At 38.3% G+C, this 21,648-nt stretch overlaps 1 protein-coding gene across 1 annotated transcript in view; it reads right to left on the bottom strand.

Annotated features, from left to right (window-relative positions):
* The window catches only part of PIEZO2 (piezo type mechanosensitive ion channel component 2), a 504,531-nt gene that overhangs the window by 33,204 nt on the left and 449,679 nt on the right, over positions 1 to 21,648 (bottom strand). Inside the window, exons 36-42 of the mRNA XM_045187937.3 lie at positions 21,077 to 21,136; positions 17,049 to 17,215; positions 15,140 to 15,306; positions 8,583 to 8,750; positions 5,595 to 6,071; positions 4,952 to 5,210; positions 1,726 to 1,908 (exon numbers count right to left, since the gene is read on the bottom strand). Of these exons, the coding sequence (XP_045043872.2) occupies positions 1,726 to 1,908; positions 4,952 to 5,210; positions 5,595 to 6,071; positions 8,583 to 8,750; positions 15,140 to 15,306; positions 17,049 to 17,215; positions 21,077 to 21,136 (1,481 nt within the window). The remainder of the gene's footprint in view (positions 1 to 1,725; positions 1,909 to 4,951; positions 5,211 to 5,594; positions 6,072 to 8,582; positions 8,751 to 15,139; positions 15,307 to 17,048; positions 17,216 to 21,076; positions 21,137 to 21,648) is intronic.

Genomic DNA, 21,648 nt, shown 5'->3' with positions numbered 1-21,648 from the left:
TCTCTCCAACAAAGTTTCCTGTGAGGCTGGGAGTTTCTCCTGCTGCCTCAACCCCCACAAGTTTTTTCAGTCAGAGGTTTTGAGGCTTTCTTTCCCTGTGCTGGAACCCTGGGTTATATGGTCTGTCTTGCTCCCCAGTTGTTCCCCCTGGTTTATCTGCATGCAAATGTGGGACTGCTTGCTCCACCAGCCGCTGCCTCACCCACTGTTGTCCTATAGCTGCCGCCCTGCTGTGTGTCCTCTCCAGCCCGGCTGCTCATCTCTGCCCCTCCTACCAGTCTGGATGAATGTTTCTTCTTTAATTCCTTTGTTGTTGGACCTCCATACAGTTCAATTTTCTGGTAGTTCTGGTTATATTTTGTTTTTAAATTTGTTGTTGTCCTTCTTTTGGTTGTGAGAGGAGGCAAAGTGTATCTACCTACACCTCCACCTTGGCCAGAAGTCCCATTATAATGGCTTTAAATGCTGAAATTTTCACTAATTTCTAGAACTAAAAATATAAGGTTAATACATTAATATATCCATAGGAAGAATTAGTAAACTAGATTAATTCATAAAATTGACATGAATTGGGTTAATTCAGAAAAACTGGAGCTTTTGGGCAAATTCAATTTTGGCTAACTGGTTTCCTTGAATAAAATACCTTTGCAAACCAACCACAACCCAATGACCCAAATAAAGCTACCAAAAAATGAAAGGTTAGGGACTTGGGCACTTTGCAAGGTGACAGAAGCTAGAATAAAGATCTTGACCAAAGGTATATACAGATGAACCCAATTTGAAGCAGGCCACTGAACAGGACAGAAGTTGAACACTGTTACATATGTATCTGTGCATGTATGTATATATATGTGTATGTGTTAACTTAGGTCAAGCCTGTTCTAAAAAGAAACTAATAAAGATACTTGATAAAATAAATGTAAATATTTTATAAAAGGAGACAAACTTAAAGAGAGAAAAAAGTAAGGTTGTGACAACAGGTACATCAACATATAAAATGTATGCTATGCAATAATTTATAATATTTATTATTGAGTCACATATTTTACATATTTATAAGCTCAACTTATAGTTCATAGTGTATAAAAAGGAAAAAACCCACATAGTTTCTCAGGAGGATGACAAAAGTTACTGACCTGAGACATTTTATCCTATGGGCAGGTCTTCCCAGAGCGGTGTGATAAATGGCTTTCTCAACAATAGGCTTAACAGGAAGCAAAGTACAGCATTGGCTTCACCAGACCTTTAATGCAGAGTCTCTCAGTAAAGCCAACAGTTTCATGACAAGAAACTACTCAATAAAAGTAATGCTACTAGAGGAAGGTAGGTAAAGATTGTGATGGAGATGAAAAGCAATGCAATCCACTCCCAATTCTAGCTCTCTGATGTTCTGGCTCAAACTAGTAGAATTTAGCATATGCGGCACTAAGCTATTTTACATCATTCAAGCAATTCCCACATATTGGATTAATTATTATATATGTTCAACCCAGGGCAGAAATATGGGGAAACTTGCTTCCAGATTTATTGTGAGTTCCATTATTGAGCACAGAGTATTGGAGAAAATGTCCACTAAATGAATATAACTGTTTGTCTTAAGTATAGAAATAGACATCACCCACTGGCCTCTCAGTACTGTCACCAATCCTAATGTGCACATTCTCTAGAAATATTACAGGGACAGAAGTCATCAACATGTACTGATTAACTGTTAACTTCTCATACCTTCAAAATTGATCGGTGGAAGAAAAGAGCCAGGAGCTGAATGAGATCATAAAGAACATAGCCTTCTTTCTTTTCTACACCTATAATATTAGGCGGGTGGTAAGGTTTGTCCTTGTTCAATTCCACATGCTTATTCCAGGGAAAAAACCCAAACTGGAAAAAATACTTGACCACAATTGTTACCTACACACGGAATAGGAAAAAAAAAGACACAAAACCTTGTAAGAATAATTACACATATAGGAGAAGCAGCAATATAAAAAACTAAGAAAGATCCATTTCACAGTTTTGATGATAGGAATTCACACAAATATGTGGAATACTCATCATTCTTATAGACCATGAACTTCAGAGCAGGAGCTAAATCTTACCCTCAGGAGTGCCTTAGATTGTAGGTAATCAGGGCCAGTCAGGTTACTCATGATACTGTTTAAATACTTTTCTCTATTTTTGAGGAGTAGGCTAATTTATACTGATTTAAATGGCACATATATAATTATCCAGCTATTAAAATATGGTAATTAGGACAGAAGAACTGAATAACATTTATGCCTTTCTATTTTATGTATTGCTTTAATTTGTAATTTTTATGAGCATGCAGTTTTGATATACAAAATATTTACTTTAGTCCAATCTCTTTCTCTTTCTCCATCACTACTTTATTGCTGACTGGAATTTTTTCCCAAAAAGAAATAAAAGTAAATTAAACAAACCATCCAGCAGTGCTGGTAAAAATGTATAAATGTTGCAGAGAATTGTATGTTGAGAGAAAAGGACAAATGAGAAAATTGATGGGTTTCATCTAAGCATACCTCTAATGTCTATATTATCAGACCTTTATAGCAATATACAAAATTCATCAATAAAAAGTTTTAAAAGTCCTCTCTTGACCTAGAATATTCCTCTAGCTCATCTCTTCTCTCTTCTGTCTTCTTAGTCAAGTTTCTGCAAAGAACAGTTCCCCCATACCAAACTCTAAGGAAACCTGGAGGTCATCCTTGCCTCTTCCATTCTCTCTCACACTCTAACTGGTTTTAGTCAATTATTAAAACCTCACTTATCCACTCATCTTTAACCTCTTTGCCACTGCATTCAGACTGTATTACTTCTCACCTAGACAGTTAAACTAGTTTCCTAACTGGTCTCCATGCCTCCACTTTCATTCTGTATAAAAACTTGCAAAAACACAGATCCAATCTAGTCAGGGCCCTCTTTAAATCCTTCAGTACAAAGGGGATATGATAAGTCCTGAGCATAAACCCTGTTGATGTTCCCAAACTCCTTCTGTTATGCTCTCCATTCAAATCTGCCTTCCAGCCATCATAAACCACCTGTCATTCTTGGCACTTGCTAGGTTGTCTTACGACTTTGTTCTTAGCATGGGTTATTCCCAAAGACTGACATTCCCTTTGCTTTTCATCCTTTGGTGACTTTACACTCATCTCTTATGACTCAGCTCTAAGTTCTCTTCAACTGAGAAGTCACTGTGGTATCTAACCTCTCTCCACCCCATTAGGCTGCATGGGGCACAGCACCCACATAACTCTGTAGTCTCTAATGCAGTTCTGTATCACTTGTGGGGCAATTCTTGTTCGCGTCATTCCAGTTTGCCACAATAGTCTATGAGGCACTGAGAAACAGAAATAGCTTTTTTCTTTAAAAAAGCCTTACCATTGCATTCTCATAGTGTTCTGCATTCTGAGCATAGTGTTTGAATTTTGGTATATAATCCACACTGTGCAGTGAATTAACATTAACTTAATTTCCCACTTCTTCACTCCTCAAAATGGAATACCCAAATTTAACTTAACCAAGAAGATTTTATTTTTTAACTAAAAGGGGAATATAAATAGCTCTTGTTCTCTTTCCCACATTCTCAGTATCTGCTCTTACTTTACTGCTAGGTGAGAAACTCCCTCCCACATAGGTATTAGAGGATGTACCCATTTTGTAAATAAGGAGTCATTTGTGTCCTGGATCACGAAGTGAAGTAATGAAAGTAATATTTAAGAATAATTCTTTTGGAAAGATTGTGATAGACAGGCTAATTAAAGTAATAGATATATTGGCTTTATCTGTTTTATTTTTTTTATGAAGATAAGATACATTATATTGATACTTTAAACTGAATACTTTGAGATTTTTATACATAACTTTCTTTTAGTTTCACTGTTGAATTACTTATAAAGCTGCAAAATTTCTAGACTCTAATAGTACATCTATCTTGAGTACTATTTTTTAAAGAAGTAATTACCCTTAAGAATTAAGTACCATTGTTAGTGAAAACCTTTGCTTAAGAGCCAGTTAAGAAAAGTAGCCTTCTATATAGAGCTTCCATTTCTTTCTATTTTTTTTTATCCTCACTCAAGGACATTTTTCACTTTCTCAGTGGGAATGAATGGAGAGAAAGAGAGAGAGAGAGAGGGAGAATGAACATGGATGTGAGAGAGAAACATCAAGTGGTTGCCTTCTCATACATGCCACAACCGGGGTCAAATCCACAACCTTTTAGTCTATAGGATGACACTCCAATCAACTGAGATACACCACTCAGGGCCCTTTTATTTTAAATTTTATGGTGGTCATGGGACTTTCTGATCTTCCATATATTTAATAGGGCAGTATATAAAAACAGGTACAATTGGGCAGTGTCTCTTGTCCCCTCACCTGTGATTTGGGCTGGCAATTCTCCCTTTCTGTCATTCAGATTTTTAAGTTGGTTATTGTATAACTTTGTGTTTTGACATGTGGAAACTGCCCTAAGTTTAAAAATGGGATATATCCTTATTGCATCAAACTATATTCAGCATGTGTACTTCATTGTTTAATTCAGTGTTCATTCACAGAACATCCACAGGTTCCAGGCATTATGCTTGGTGCTGCATAGCACTGTGATCTCAGTGGTTAATGTCACAGGACAACCAGGCTCCAGGAGTCTGCCCGACCTCTCACCATCTGGGTAACTTTGGTCCAATTATTTCACCTTATTAAACTGGTTCCTTATCTATTAAATATAAATGATATTAGCACCTATCTTGTATGAGGTGTGAAATGTAAGATAATATATACAATTATTAACACTAAATAACTGTTAGTTATAGCGACTTGTCTGTCTAAGAATATCCATCTAACTGATGGTTCTGTGTGAAACTATCTGACAGTCAGGGCAGGCCAAACTAGATTAAATGCTGAAGCTACCTACAGGAAGTTTCCATCCAAGGCCTACCTCTGTGTAGACAATGGCCATCATCCAGAACCGTCTGCTGGGCCTAGGGACAGACAGCATGGCCCAGAGGAAGATCAGAATGGGAAGCACGAGGGTGATCACAGAGGCAGAGACCATGTGGTTGAGGATGATCACAAAATAGCACACCATTTCTGAGCGGGCCACCAGAGTGTTGTACATGGCATAGAACAACAGCAGGAACCGGGGCTGACCAACGTAGAATTTCTCCGACTCTTCAAGCTCATCGTCATGGAACATCCTGTTAGAAAAAAAACATGACAATAAATTTATCTTAATTTCTCCAAATTACTGATTTTCATTTTGCATGATCCTTCCTATCCTTTTCCCCTTCCTTTGTAACCAAATTACTTGTGGAAAAAACCCAATAATATGTTACAGAAAGAAATCTGAGCAGTGGCTATTGACAGCTCCTGCTAGCTCTACCATTCAGTGAGTACTGAAATTTGGTTTGCATTTGCAGTATGACAAGTAATGCAAACTGCACCTGGTTGCTGTAAACATGTAGGTGGCCATTTTTAACATCTGAGTTTTCTCTACATATGACCACAGCACGTGTATGGAAGCGCTAACCCCTAGATGCATGACCCCAACATGTGCCTTTAATCTGCCTGCAGGCTCTTACTTGTTCACCAGCAGCTCGCTGGCTGTCAGCTCGTGAGTCAGGGGCGGTAAGATGCTGGACTCCAGCCTGTCGGAACGGCTGTCGTCAGGGCTGACCGCCATGCGACTCGGACCCGCAGAGTCATCCTGTGAGCCGAAGGACAGGCGCTCAAAGCTGACTGCCTTACTGTAGGATGGCGGCACCTCCACATCTCCCTCCTCGGTGGAGGATTGAGGCAATTCAGTGTCTGGGGTGAGGCCGGCCTCCTCGGACTCCTCAGTCTCCTCAGCTTTCAGTGCCTCTTCCTCCCCCTCTTCTTTGGGCTCCTCTGGTTCATCTGGCCCCATGTCCACCTCGGCCTCACTGCCTTCATCACTGGTGTCCTGGACCCCCACCTCCTCGTCCTGTTCGGCCTCCACGTCCTGCTCAGTCTCCACCTCCTCTATGGTTTCTGTGGTCCCCTGGCGTGAATACAGCATGGTACACTGTGTGGGCTCGCTGTCAGGAGAAAGGGGTGGGCACAGACCCTTGTCTTAGCCTTCAGGTCCTGAGAATCCTCTGAAACTCTCAAGACACATTTTTAGTACTCCCAAATAAACACATCAAGGCTTGTGAGAAAATTAAAACACCACATTTCCCCTCCCTGCATTCCATCTGCTTTGTTCCTTTGGGATATTCGTATCTGGTCTGCAGACTGCAAACAGCACCTTCTTAAATGCAAAAGCTGATGGTGCACACACCTGGTTGAAAATGAGAGCAAGTCATATGGCTTACAAGTTGCTAAATCCACCTATGCATGGAGGTTTTAAAAATCATATCAAGATTCATAGCCATGAGTTCCAGTGTTATCTTGAAATCAAGACATAGCATTACATACCTACCATTATATATATATTAAAGTAAGTTGCATATGGAAATGAGAAGCCTTGTCAGTTTTGGTCTGTTGGTGTTGACCAAGATAAGCTCTACACTCAATCATATGCAAAGGACCCACTCAGATCCAGAAGAGGACGATAGGAATGATAAAATAATGGCTAAAGAACTACATGCTTTACAGAAAAAAATGGCACACTTCTATCGCATTTGTTCCTTATCCCCATTTTTCCATCCCTTTGCCTTTTTCTTATTGGTGCTTCTTACATTGAATTTTCACTATCTCCAGCTCCTCAACATCTCCCCTGAGCTCTTTGCCTACACATGGAAATACCTATCGTTTTCCCCTCCACAGTGTGGTCTCTCCTTGGGGCTGCTTGCTCCACCCTCTCTCTCCTTCCAGCTTCTTCCACTGATTTTCTTCTGCCAGCTCCCCTTCTAGTATTCACTTCCTATCAGTTCTCTACCCTTATCTTCACTCTCTTTTTGACACTCTGTTCTTTTCTCTTGCATCCTCCGCTGCTTCTTTTGTGTTTTACCTTCTAACTTTCTCTGCCAGTACCATGCAGGCAAAATTGGAAATAAAAATACAACTTTGACACCAGTGAAATTCATGGCATGCTTTTTAATGTTGTCTACCTCAGACACACCCAGCCCCCAAAGGACAGAGGGATGAAACTTATCTGGAGATATGGAAGCTGTGAATATAGAATTGTAATTTGTTAGATTCTGAAATATGCACTGTTGCCTGAAGAGCATGTATAGACAGCTAGGGTTCATAAACACTGTTTCTCCAATGAAAGGACTGTACCCATTTTTCTTGTCATTAACACCAGTGTAGACATATCAATGAATATAGGAATGAATGGATGAGACTTGGCCGAACCCTAAGGCTGAAGAACCAGATTTGCATGAGTTTTTGGTACCGGTTCAGGTGTTTAATATTCCCAGGGCTTTGGCCCGAACCATGCACATCATGTAGAAAGCCCTTGGAATGCCAAGCCAAACTGGCTATTTGCTAAGACTTACCTCAATTACATACAACCTTCTAGGAGGCCCTGAAATTGACTGATCACCTCAGGGAATTTGCAGACCACTGGAATCAATCTCATACAAGTTCTAACTTCTAGTTACACTATATCCAATGACAGGAATGCTGTCTATGGTTTTGGATCTGGTCTGTCCCCAAAGGGATTCGGCAAATCCTGGTGCCTTCAGGAATCAACAAAGTAGAATAACATAGCATGTGTCTGCCAGAGGACATCTCAAATGGCCAAGGCATTCCCATCATCGCCAGGTTCTAGCACACTGCAGCACTATATTAAGGTATATAGTTGCCAGAAAACAGAAGTTAAGAATCCTCTGATTTGCCAAAATTGAAATTAGTTTTGGATTGGATTATTTTGGTCAGGATAAGCACAATGTAGCTGATGCTTCTGTGCCTCTGCTGACCATTCAGAAGCAACTCAGAAAAGAGCTTTTGGATTTTATACAAATAATTTCATTTATAAATGATTATTATTTTATGGTAAGATTTAATGAGAAAACGTAAGCCCAAAGTAATCTTTCCCAAATAAAACAAGTTATAGTCTACTGCATAATAATATTATTTTAAAAAATCGATCATAAAATATATTCTGGCTTTATGTCAGTTATGCTTATAAAATGTGGGCAGATCTATTCTGTATCAAAAAATGACCATATATGGCAAATTTTCAGATTTTTTTCCTAATGTATATATCTTTTGATGAGATCATGAGAAAAATTCTTCTAAGTTTCCTGACACATTTTTCCCTGTGAGGACTGCCAAGACGAGCTCTCAATCAAGGATGAAACATGCTTATTTCTTTGAAAATGAAAGTGTTAAATACTTACAAAATGGAGGACAATGTTTATAATAAGGGTTTTTAAGAAACTCCTAACAGACAAAAACTAAAGAGCAGTTAGTTTACTAGACTACTGTCCTGGGAACAACTTACTATTTCCCAGGAATGGTGGTGGTTATGCTTTGGTTATTCATGCAAATTCTTAAAATAAAAATAAAAAGAAAACATACATCACACAAACTTATATTTGCAATGACATAAGGGGGAAATATGATAAAATTACAGAACAAAGCATGCACAAGTTAAGCACCTTGATGCTAAACTGCCACTGTCAGCTGATGAGGAGGACATATCCAAGCTGAGCATTTTACGGAGCCTAGGTCGAGCCCGCTCACTTGTTTTAGGAATAGTTTCTGGTCCATCTAAATCATCAAGGGTAGATTGCCTTGAGAACAGCATGGTTGCTTCAGTGTAGCAGCTAGCAGCGCAAACAGTTACAGAGACACAGTGTTAAAACACCAGTGGTAAATCAGTTTACACATGGATCAATTGACCAACACACTGCCATGCAGCAAACCACACATGACACCAACACCATTGACAACGATGACTACCACAGCAGGGCTCAAGGACAGGGAAGGACCTGTTTGGCAGGACAGTTAAACACAGTAGTACTGGATTTAACAAAATATATTGGCTAGTGATAAATTATGAGATGTCACTCTCTGGGTGGGACATGGAGATAGAATAATTATAAGTCCTCACACTTCTCTCACAAAGAATTTATATCATTATAACTTTGCAACTGAATTTTTCTTAATTGAGGAAAATATGCTTTATTTGGAGCTCCCTGAGTTTGTTGAGAGCATTTTGTACCCAAATTGCTTAAGCAGAAATATTTGCTCATGTATAATTTATATAAAGACTTCAATTTTTTTTTAACACCGTCTCTGAAATGAGAGAGGGAAGCTCAGGGGTAACCACAACAAACTGAATTTTCCACTGCATTTTTTGAGTGATATTCAGTGAAGCCAAACCAGATGCCTTGCATGTGGAAGAGATGCTGGTTTGATATGCAACTGGATATAAACCAACATCAACAAAAAAAAAACAGAAATAAAATGGTACAAAGAAAACAACAAAGGAAGTCTAGCAATGGCAGGATAATTTTGTCTGTTAACTTTTCATTTTGCCTAATGAACTTTATCTTCTGGATCACGTTTTAGGTCTTGATGGGTATCATTAGGATGAGAACCCATTGGCTAAAATCCTCAGCTCCTGTTCCCTGTTGAAGCAACAACTGGGGAGGGAATGGTGGTAAACTCAGGACTGAGATGCTACTGGGTGATGCTGCTGAAGAAGAAGCAAATAGAGTTATGACATAGATATTAATTTCAGTTCAGACATATAGCATAACTCCAAAGAGCCTTATGAAGGTGGCTACTGGAATATGAATCTTCCAACCTGAACACTAATGACTTGGCTGACCCAGGAGAGCAGGCCTTTGTGATACAGGATGGCTGATTCCCCAGCTGACACTGTTAAACTGAACATTTTCATTAAGTGACCACACTAGGAAGCCTATACTATATGTCCAACCTCACAGCTGGATGCCCTCAGTCAATGATTGTGAAGCAGAAATGGATACCATTCAGGATGTAACAACTTCTGGGGGTTGGGGAGCAGGAACTTTGAGTAACTTACTCATGGACCAGTTCAAGGGCTTTTCAGGTTCCAGGTGCTTTAGCACAACCCACGAGAACTCCACTGGGGCCATCCTGCTGCTCAAGCCACAGCTACATGGCCAGGAGAGGGGCAAGGCAATAAGAGAGGTAAGTATGTAAGCAATCAAATGGTTTCTAATGAGGACACAGGGGCTGATTTTTAAAAGAAGGCCATACTTCCTTCAGATGTCACCATGTCCTGAACAAAATGAGGAGATGACAGCAAGGTAAAGTAGAAACACATGGAGCATTGGGCTTGAGTCTCCTCCACAAGGACATTCACTGGCTGTTGGGTGTTAGATAAATCAGATCCCCTCTTTGGGGTCCAATTTCATCATTTGTGAGATGAGGAAACAGGATCTTTGAATTCCTGTATTTCATTTCATAGTTTTAGAGGTATAACCCCATGGTCTTTTTGGAGTTTGCAGGCAGAAAGACAAGGCGCACCCTGTCTTGCAGCACTGCTTAGATTTTCTGCATAATAACCATTGTTTGCATTCCTATTTAACTTGTTAATTCGTGGGTTGAGTTCTATGGTCCTATTAACTTACCTTCAGACCCCACACAGTTGGGTTATTTGGAGTGTGACTATTTGTTTTCCAATCCAGGATGGGTTAAATGTATAAGGGAGAGGGTAGGGCTTTATAAAATAGACCCAAAGGACAAGACTAAATGGATGGTTGTTACATTGCAGGGTCACACAGCAACCTCTAGGTGACACCCTTCAAGTGATAATCAGTCCCTTCATACCTAGGAATGCTCCTTAAGCTGTCACTAGTGTTACTTGCAGGAATTTAAACTAATGTATTTTGGGGGAAGATAGATAATTTCTGATTTTACAATTCCTATTTTGTATCTGGATTTGAAGGAAATCATGACTATTTTACTAAGTCAAAGGGAACACAAATTCACTTGGTAGGTTCCCACTACAACTTTGTCTACTATACGCCCAAAGGTAAAGATAGATGAAATGGGCACCAGGGCAGGAGTTGGGACACGTAGAACAGCTCTACCTAGGCTGGGTCTTCTGCAAAGGGGGTAGGGCCACACTGAGCATGGGAATCCCTACTTGAGGATGATGTTAGACCCTACCCAATGACAGGTATTAAGAGCACTTCTGTACTCAGAATACCTTCTAGGGAAGATGACTGCCCTTCCAGCAGTGAGCATGGCTTTCTACAGACTCTAGCGTAGATAAATGATTGGAGATCTGAAAGTTTCCTAAAGCAAAGAAATGAGGAAGGCAGCTCAGCCATGAAAAAGAGGGCAAATATATAAATTCATTTCCTAATGACATAGACATAATGGACCCCAGTATGTCTCCCCTTTCTTTAGGTTGAAAATAAAAAGTAAAAATTAATTTCAAAGGTACTGGTTTTTACTAGTAAATTTATTGATTGGCTGATCATTTTAAATTTGGGGGATATTTTGACAGTCTTTGTTAAAAAGCTATTCATGGATTTAAATATCTTCTACCTCACAATTTTTGATTATGGGTATAGTTTTATACTTTTAATTTTGGGTCAGATTTAAGGGCAGGTGTCTGATTTTATTTTAAACAGCTCTTCTTTTTCTTCTCCTATTTTATCCCTTCTGAGTTGTGATTTACAATTTTAGTCAATTCTTTAATTGGATAGATTGTTAATTATTGTGCAGTTAAAATGTACTAATACAGGAATTATGTATGTTTATTTTATAGACAACTTATTTTCAACTTCACTTTCTAATATTCTCTTTGCTCCCTCTGATTAGTATGATACAGAATTTGGTTCTGGAGCAGTTATTCTGAAGTCGGGTTCGTGTATGGTATTCAGGAGGCTTATGAATCCTTTGCCATTTTTTGGAAAAAAGTATTTCTGTACACTTTTCCTTTTGGGAGACAATACATAGCTTCATGAAATTTCAAAAGAGGTTCATGAAAATATGTTACCAATTGCTGTCAGAGTCATTGCAAATTAATGGAGAAAGGTTAGTCCATCCATTGCCCCTTTTACTTGCCAAGCTCAGGAATCCAGGTAAGAACAACAACAAAAATCTCTGTATTTTGAAACAAGGCAAGAAGGGAAGTTAAAAAATTCATTTAAAATATTATAAATCACATTATGGGACATCATATTTTTGAAGAACAGATGGGAATATGCAAGAATCAAATTATATACTATACATGTATATAATTGTATTTTTAACTTTGTGGGAGGAAATATTCCCAGTTAAATATAAACATGACTTTCAGTTAAGATAAACAGAGCTGTCAGAAGCCTTTGATTTTGGAATTCAGACAAAGTGAAAAATAGTTTGCCTCAGACCCTATCCATATTCAAAATGTACACAGCAGTGGTGTCCAAAGCTGAGTGTAGTGGGACAACTACACTCAGTATATGGTATGCACAGGTAAATCAGTAAATAAAAGCAATATATTTTGGAAAACGTACATCTGGACTATCAGCATTTTTCTTCTCCATTCTCCTGTTTTTTTTTTTTTAATGGTTATTTGGTCATGAAGAGGTCATAAAGTGGGTGAATTTGGAAATTTTTACATTATCCAGTTCATTTTCATTCACCACATAACTGGAAAGTAATATTAGTCAGTATCTTGAATATTCACTACATTCAGACAAATCTTGCTTCCCTTACCTCCCTGCCAACATGACACACTTGAGCATTTCTGCAAAGATGTCCATGTAGTCCCCTTTTTATAATGAAAGATATAGCTACCATAAAATAACTTGGAATATGTAAGAGTGTGGGTAGAAGGGGGCAAAAATTGACTTTAAGTTTTATCATGAAAATGAACTAAAGAGAAAATAAATCACTTTAAATTACTGATACATAGATGATATAGACATAGATAGATATAGATATAGATATAGATGGAATTGTGGCAAGAATACATGTAAGAAGCTTGGTAGTTTCCAAATAGGACAGTTTTTATGGTTTGCAATTAAGGTAAAAATGAGAACAAAATCTATACAACAATGACTCTTGTCTCCATGGAGTCTGTCAAAGGAGACTGAAGATCACCTTTGAAAACTGACTGTGGGACACTTTCAGGAAGACACACAAGGAGGCACTGTCAGCACTCAAAGATGCAAGAACATCATACTAAGTATTTTTCACTTTGTAACAGATATTACCAATGACTCAGAAATTAATTATTGAGAAATGTGTATGCTTGGGTAGGAAGAGAATGAAAAATTAAGTTTTATTACCATGTACAATGTTCTAATAATCAATTGTTTTATTCTAGGAATTAAAAGCATCTTAAACAGCATTTCAATTAGCAAATAAATGTTTTGACCTTGAAACTCGTAAAGAGTTTCTGTCCTAAGTGTTTCTTCTGTTAACAAAAATCTATAATGGCTGAAATATATCTATTCCATTGGAACTTATAAATAAGAACAATTATTCCCAAATTAAAGTGAAAAATAAATCGTTTATTATTCTTCAAAGGGCTTGAAAAGAACTGATACCTAATTTCAGGGGACTGGAGGAGTCATGTCCATGAAGAATTTTATGTGTCCCAAAATCAAACTTAAATCAGCATATGTATGATACATATATTCTTAAAAAATAAAAATGAGGTTTTAGCATACATACTGTTTTAAAACTTGAGGGTTTTTAAAAATATATATGTTTCCATACCAATTAATTTAGATCTGCATCAAATAGATTATTAGAATAAAGAATAGGCACAACTGGAGAAGCTAAAATACAATAATTTGGCAACAGCTAAAAATAGCACTTCAAGGTAAACTTTTTTACCCACCTCTTCCAATCAGGTTGCAATTTCAATTTCTAGTTATCTATTTTGGGTTTAGTATCTCAGTATTGATAAAATAGCCTTGGTTCCTTCCCTTCTTTCATTTTGTAGCATATTCAGTATTTGTGAAGGACAAACAGTTCACTAGACCTTGGTGCCTTGCTCAGCATATGAATGAAGTATGATTGGGAATAACCCAGGAGCTTCTAAACCAGCAGTGAGAATGAAGCCCATCTCTGATGTCCCTATACAGCAGAAATTAGTCCAGAATTCCACAGATAATCCTATGGCTGAGTCTTTCTTTCCAGGCTCAAACCACTTAGAGATGACTTATTTGTATGTGTCTATCCCAGAATCAAGCCCAGGGCCTGGTATAGAATAGGTGCTTTTCAATATGTTGAATAGAAACAGTAAATACATGAAAATCCTTACTAAAACAAGACGGATACACGGTGTAATTCACTCAGTCTAGCTAATTACCTTCGGCGTGTCATTTTCCTCCCAACACAGGATTTCCGCTTTCACTTGAAAGTCAAATCTGTACAGTTGACAGCAGCTGGCAAACACTGGGGTGCAAAGAATTTATAGGTTTTTCTGGGATAGGCCATGAGAAAGGTCAATTCTCAAAGCTGGCCTGGAGTGTCGAAGAGGCAATGCGAGGCAGCACACCATTTGGTGGTTGAGAGGTCAGGCTCTCTGCCAAGCTATTAGGGATGGTTTTGGATTTTGAGTCTGCTTATATATACTTTCGAGTGGTGTGACTTTGGGTAAATTACTTAACCTCTCTGTAACTGAAATGGGGGTGATAACATTATGCATCTCCTAGGATAAACTGAGGTAACTGAGAAACAGTTCTTGGTGCTGGCCCACAGCGAATAATCATTGCAGGGTCCCTGTTGTGAGACAGTGTGTGTGGTCACACAACTCAGGGAAGATGGGCATCTACTGTGAATCATAAAGTAACAATTTTCAAGGAAAAATATCAAAGATAACAACAGATGGCAGAAGATTCTAGTTTAGAAGATACTTTGTGGAGTGGCATTTTAAAAATGAATTAAAGATGCAGTCCTTGACACACATAGTAATTTTGTCATTAGGAAGTTTCATTCTTGCTTGTCTCCAGCTTAGAAACCACTATCCTGTGCCTACCAATCACACAGGTGTTTCTAGTAGTTTTTTGCTGATACATGATTTTATCTGGTTCAGTCTGGGGGAGGAAAACATTCCTTTAGTTTTGCAGTGCACATGGAGATAGCCTAAATAGGGTGGCGATCCATGGAAGTTCTGATTAACTTTCACCTCTTACATTCATTTCTCATATTGATGAAGTCCACCTCTTTTACCTTTGTCCAAACCAAATCTATTGTTCAGAACACGAAATACCTGGAGATACTGTCATGTGAGTCTAAGCTATCCATCCTGTGGGCTGTCTGTGCACCTGAAGCAGCACCAGGACGATCGTCGATTGTGTCCAGTCCAGACTCTCTGGAAAGGTTCATGATGTGGTTCTGATAGTACATGTGGATGCTTTCCCGAGTGGGAACGTTGCCCTGCAGTGAAGGAGACATTGCCACAGTTCTTACTTGCCTCTGCAGCCACCTGGCATTGCTCAATACTGACAGCTCTCAGCTACCATGCACACCTTGAGTAGGTTAACACAAAGCTAGTGAAGCTGGGGATTGAAGTCAGTTCATGGAGTTAATGGTGTCCAGTATTACTGGGTAATGCTAAACAAGAAATCCCTCTTGTCTAAGGATAAAGGTGGTCAAAAGGTACAAACTTCCAGTTATAAAATAAGTAAGGCATGGGAATGTGATGTATGGCAAGGCCACTATAGTTAATAATACTGTATGGTACATAGGGGTTCTTCCTTATCTGTAGGGGATGCATTTCAAGACCCCCAGTGGATGTCTGAAACCATGGATAGTATTGAACACTATATATATTATGTTTTTTCTTCCTGTACAGATGTATCTATGGTAAAGTTTAATTTATAAATTAGGCATACTAAATGGATTAATAACAATAACTAATAATAAATTAGAACAATTATAACAATATACCATAATAAAAGTTACGTGAATGTGGTCTTTCTCTATATCTCAGCAAACTAGCACAGGTTGTTTTTTCTTTCTTCACAACTTCACCAATAGAAGATTCATTCTTACCATAGATCTTAGCACCTCAGTGTATGATTTTTTCCTTTCCTTATTAAGTCAATAACTTTAACCCTTTTTGCATAAAGGAAGTATTTTACAGCCTTGCTTTGGTATATCTGAATTGCCAACATCACTACTCTTGCACTTTGGGCCATTACTAAGTAAAATATGGGTGACTTGAACAAAAGCACTGTGATGCCACCACAGTGGATCTGATAACCTAGATGGATATTAATTACCACCAGGCAGGGAGCTTATACAGCGTGGAGACGCTGGACAAAGGGATGGTTCACATCCTAGGTGGGGTGAAGAAGGGTGGCCTGAGGTTTCATCACACTACTCAGCGGGGCATGTGATTTAAAACTTCTGAATTGTTAATTTCTGGAATTTTCCATTTAATATTTTTGGGTTGTGGTTGGCCCAGGGTAAGCAACAAAGTGAAACCATGGATAAAGGGGGACTACTGTATTTGAAAGTTGCTTAAAAATTTACAAGAAACTAATTGTAACTATGTGTGCTAATGAATGCTAAGTAGACTTATAGTGGCGATCATTTCATTATATATTTAAATAAAATATATATAAAATTTTAGATATATATTGAATCATGGTGCACATCTGAAACTAATATAACATTATATGTCAATTGTTTTTCAAAAAAATTTTAAAGAAATCCCTTCTTATATATAATTTTGTAGCTATGTGTAAGTATGTATAGTAGTAACTTTTCTAGCAATAAACTTTTATTTTTAAATATGTTATATAAACCTTGTATGACTATATTTTGCTGCTCTGTATGCATCCTAATTTTTCCTATGAGACGTTTCAGGTCGATCTTCTCAGAGTAAACAACATAATCCTTTTTGAGATACAACAGAGTCTGTGCACCTGCAAACTCCGATGAGGCAAGGGGATAGAATGAACAAACCAGCCACTATTCCAGGGCTCTGTGTGAGTGTTTGATTTTAATTCTGAGCATGGAACAGATTTAAATATACAGAAAAATTAAGGAGTTATGTAAAGACGGTTTGGAAAGAAAGGATTTTCTCTTTTCCTACTTGGAGTTCTGGGTATTGAGTTTCACAATCTTTATAATGTGGGTAGAAACAAAAAAAAATATTCCAAGAGTGTTACCTTTTTAATTTCTCTGGTCAGCATGCATCTTTCAATTCTCAAAACTGTGGATATATCAATATGCTCCCTTGAAATCGAGTTAAGCCAAGCTGTGAAACTATCCACTGTTGCCAGAAAGAGAACCCAGGTAAATTTCAAAATATTAAATATCCTCTTGATGATGTTATCTAGGAGGAAGAAAAAGAAAATTTCAAAGGAACAAAATGCCATGGATCATGTTGCTGTGCATAAGCACAGTGATGTTCTGCCAAAGGCAGGCCTGCTTTGGGCCCTCTGTACTCTGCGTGACAGGGGGAGGGGAAGACCACTGCAGTACAGGAAGCTCCCACTGAGTCTACACGTGCATTGCCAGTCTCCAAAGCCAGGACAGAATTGTTAACATTTGATCACAACATTGGTCAGAATAGATTCATATACAGATAGCTGTGATTAAAAGTAGAGATTACATTCAAAGATATTTCTGTTATTGGCATAGGAATAGAAACAGTCGTATTTATCCAGGCAGTTGGATCCTATAATGCTTTTCTGTAAGTTTCTCCTTTTCTTAAGTAATAATAGTTGTTGGAAACAGTTCTGTTGATTCAGTGAGAAACTGATACTTCCTACTGCAGTTCTATTTCAGTTAAATCACCTTAGAGCTATCCCGTAAAGAGAGCTCAGTGTGTGTGCTAAGAGTATGTATCTATACCACTGAACTATCCTTATTCTTAATTATACTGAGCCATGCTAACTACAAAATACTGCACATGGGATCAATGCTCCCCAAACCAACAGAGGCTGTGAAATTCCTGATGCACTTGGGTCCTCTTCCTTATCTGAAGCTGTGACTCAGGAAGCCCGGGAACACTGCCCTGTGTGGCAGGCTCAGCTCCGATTGCCACTGTGTGCCTGATGCTGTCTCAGTGTGACACCTGCCTCTCCCATGCCCTCAGAGAACTCAGCATAAGCTCCCTAATCACTGATCCAGGTTTAAGGAGATTCCATAGCTGTGACCTAACTTTTTTAAGGTCTAAATCAAAATAAAAGAGGGGAGACCCCCTATTAACTGTTTTGCTGGTTTGCTCATGTAAGCCAATCGTTTCTCAACTGTTATACAAGGAACCTTTCAAGACATGCCACCAAATTTTGGTCAATGTTTACTTTTTAAAAAATTTGGTACTTAAAAATTTAGTTTTATTAAGTATTTCAAACCTTGATTACAACAATAAAGTGAATACTTAGTAACATGACAATGAATTGTTTTACTGTTTATTTCAAACAAATACCACCAACAAGAAAACAGCTTGTATCTCTCACTGTTCCCCCTCCCTCCCAGAAAAGAAGAAAACCAGATTCAAGTGTCATAGCAAAACTTTAGTGAATTTAGAATTAATGATTATAGTTTGGAATTAGTTTAAAATCATTAAGATAGCATGTAGAAAAGGGCATAATTCTTTATGATTTTGTACAGGAGTCAACAAAACTTTTTTCTGGACAGGGCCTGACAGTAAATATTTTTGGCTCTCCAGGCCATATGTCTCAGCAACTCACCGCTGCTGTTGTGGTGTGCCAGCAGCTGTGGACAATGAATGGTCTATGAATGGGCATGACTGGGTTGCCAATAAAACTTTATTTACAGAATTTAATCATTTTCGTATGTCATGAAATACTCTTTTAATATTTTTCCAACCATTAAAGATATAAAAATCATCCTTAGCTAAGAAGCCATATAAAAACAGGTGGCAGGTGGGATTTGGCCCAGGAATTGTATAGTTTCCTGACCCCAAATCTAGTGTAATTACATATGACCATTGGGTGACTCACCCCTGCCCTCTGTCAATCCTCTCTCTCTACTTTAATTCTCATACCAAGGTATGAATCAAAGTTTAACTTTGTGATTTTAAAAAGGAAAAAAGTTGTTTGTGAATTGAGGGGCCTCGGAGAAAGGCAGACTTTCTCCCAGGTAAGTGTTTGCTTTTTTTCAAAAAGAGAACCATTAGAGGGAGCTTAGCTTTTATGTGGGACAGCCTCCAGACAGAGTCTGAAGAGAGATGAAGAGTTTAATAGTTCTACCTACTGGAGTAACAAGAACCTCGGAGTGGCCAGCTGGTACCTGGGAAGAAAACTGGGAATCTGGAAAAGGAGATGGGGGGAAAATTAAATGAGAAGGGCCTGGAGGGATGAGGCTCTGAGCTACAGATGGCTATGAAACCAGATCCCAGACACACCGGCTGGTGGGAGCCTGCTGAGGTGGGTGATGGCTGACTTTCCCTTTGGAGATTTCCTGCTATGCAGTCACTGCCTCCCTCTATCTCCCCAAACCTCGGTAAAACTGTGTCACACCTAACAGCCTTACATGTAGTGTCCATTAGGAAGTAGGGGAATGAGAAAGGAACCTTCATTGAGCAAAGCAGCCCAGAAAGTGAGCAGCTGTTTTGTGAAGCTGAATGGAGTGAGTTGCTACAGATTCCACAGAAGAGCAATTCTGAGCCAGAGAAGGCTGGAAACACCTGTACCCCTCTGTCCATCCAACACTCCTGTTTCTCTTTTGATCTTGAGCAAGGCATGCATTTCCCACAGAGGTTTGGATAGAACCTCTAGCCCTTTTATGTAGACATCAAAGGCAAGTTTGACCCCTGAGGGCTGAAGGACTTGGAATTAGTTACTACTATTAATAAATATTAGCAACATCTTATATTTTGACAACTTTTAAAAATCATATTCACAGTTAAAAAATATAGAGGTCATAAAATAAATATAATTATTTCAGTTTTGCATATGGTGGTCTTTGGTGTTAAAATAAAATCATTGTGTTGGAGACATGTATAACAAGCACTTTACCTACTTGGGTGATCAGAAACTAACATGTGAAATTAAGCTTTTTATTTTTACTTATTTTTAAATCATAGAGGCAGTAGGTCTTAATTGTTAAGAGAACAAACTCTGGGTTCAGGCTCCTTGGGTTCATATCCTAACTCTACCTCTTAGTGGCTATGTAAACTTTGAAAAGTTAGCTAATCTTTCTCTGCCTCAGTTTCTTAACTGTTAAATGGGGAAGAGGGTTTTGAGAAGGTCAAACAAGTTAATATGTCTGAATCTCTTGGAAAAGTGCCTGGCAAAGAAGATGTGCAATCTAAAGGGTTAGTTACTATCATTGTACAAGGCTTTTCAGTAATAATAGGACATGTGGCCCTGCCTACACGTTAGTGAACTATCTGGAAATGGAGGCCAGGTTTAAGAATTGGGCCACAGAGGTTATTAGCCAGCCTTCCGAAGTCTCACTTTGACCAGCAGATGTCATCCTTGGAAGTATTTGTGTCCAAAGTAAAGAGCCTGAAAATATTGCCTAGTGATAAATGATGGACACAGGAATTCCAACTCTGTGCAATAGAGGGAACAGCATTTTTATAGAACTAGAGAGACGTGTGAGTTCATTTCATTTGGAGAATTTTGTTTTGCATCGTTTTTGCCCTGCACAGAGAAATCTTCCCAATCACATACTATGCAAAGCCCAAATGGCACCATGGCCAGGCTGGGAGTTAGAAGGCAGGGATTCTGTCCTTTACTTCAGCTGTGGAATTCCAAGCAAACTTTTGGGGATTTGGTTTTCCCTCATAAAATGAGGAAGTTGGCCCAAGTTTCCAGAGTACCTCTTATTCTTCAATTCTACTTACCTCTCACTTAACTACTTCTTTCTATGCCCTTTAAAATTAATTGCCCATAGTTTTTATGCCTCCATTCTGAAGTGTCCATGGGGCACTTATAATTTGCTCCCCCACACTTCCTAGCATAGGAACTTAAATAAAAGAATTTACAAACCAACTCTAATCCAACATGTAATCCAACTGTGTATGGGGAAGATCTACGTTTAGGAGTCACTTTGCAATTTTACTGGAGATGAGATTTCAAAGGACACTGATTATTTAGTATTACTCCAAAAACAGTATTTGATTAGTCATTTTTAGGCAGCATTTCATTACATAAACATATGGGCGAGTAACATTTTCACTTTTCTCCCAGCTCATTCACATTTGTCTTTATTTTATTACCTGGTCCATCTGATTTCGTTTTGACTGGCTCATCCTCTCGGTCTTCCCACAGCTCAGGATCTGCCAAGTGTGTTCAAGACACATGCGTTAGATTCATTTAGGGTATATTAAATGCCAACACCACTCTCCTGGATTAAAAAATTAAATTAAATTTAAGATATTCTGCTTCTTTTTCAGAGTTTCTGGCAAATAGTTGTAATATTTCATAGCATTCAGATTCTCTTCTGGACAAGAATCATGGATACCATGAGTGATAAACTGCAATCCTCTGGCCAAACCTTTCCTGCTTCCTATTGTTAAGTGGCCTATGATTTCAGAATGGTTTTTATATTTTTATTAGTTGAAAAAAAATTAAAAAAGAGTATTTTGTGCTCATGAAAATTATGTAAAATCCAAATTTCAATGGAACACAGTCAGTCCCATTTATTTATGTATTGTTGGTGGCTGCTTTCACCCTGCAATGGCAGACTTGAATTGCAACAGAGACTTATGTCCTGCAAGTGTTTGATTGTCAAACCACTATGCTGTACACCTGAAACTAATAGAAAATGAAATTGAATGTCAACGCTAAT

The sequence above is a fragment of the Desmodus rotundus genome, chromosome 10, assembly GCF_022682495.2.
Source record: "Desmodus rotundus isolate HL8 chromosome 10, HLdesRot8A.1, whole genome shotgun sequence".
Classification (NCBI taxonomy): domain Eukaryota; kingdom Metazoa; phylum Chordata; class Mammalia; order Chiroptera; family Phyllostomidae; genus Desmodus; species Desmodus rotundus.
The sequence above is the reverse complement of the archived record's forward strand: the minus strand, read 5'-3'. Positions and strand labels throughout refer to the sequence as shown.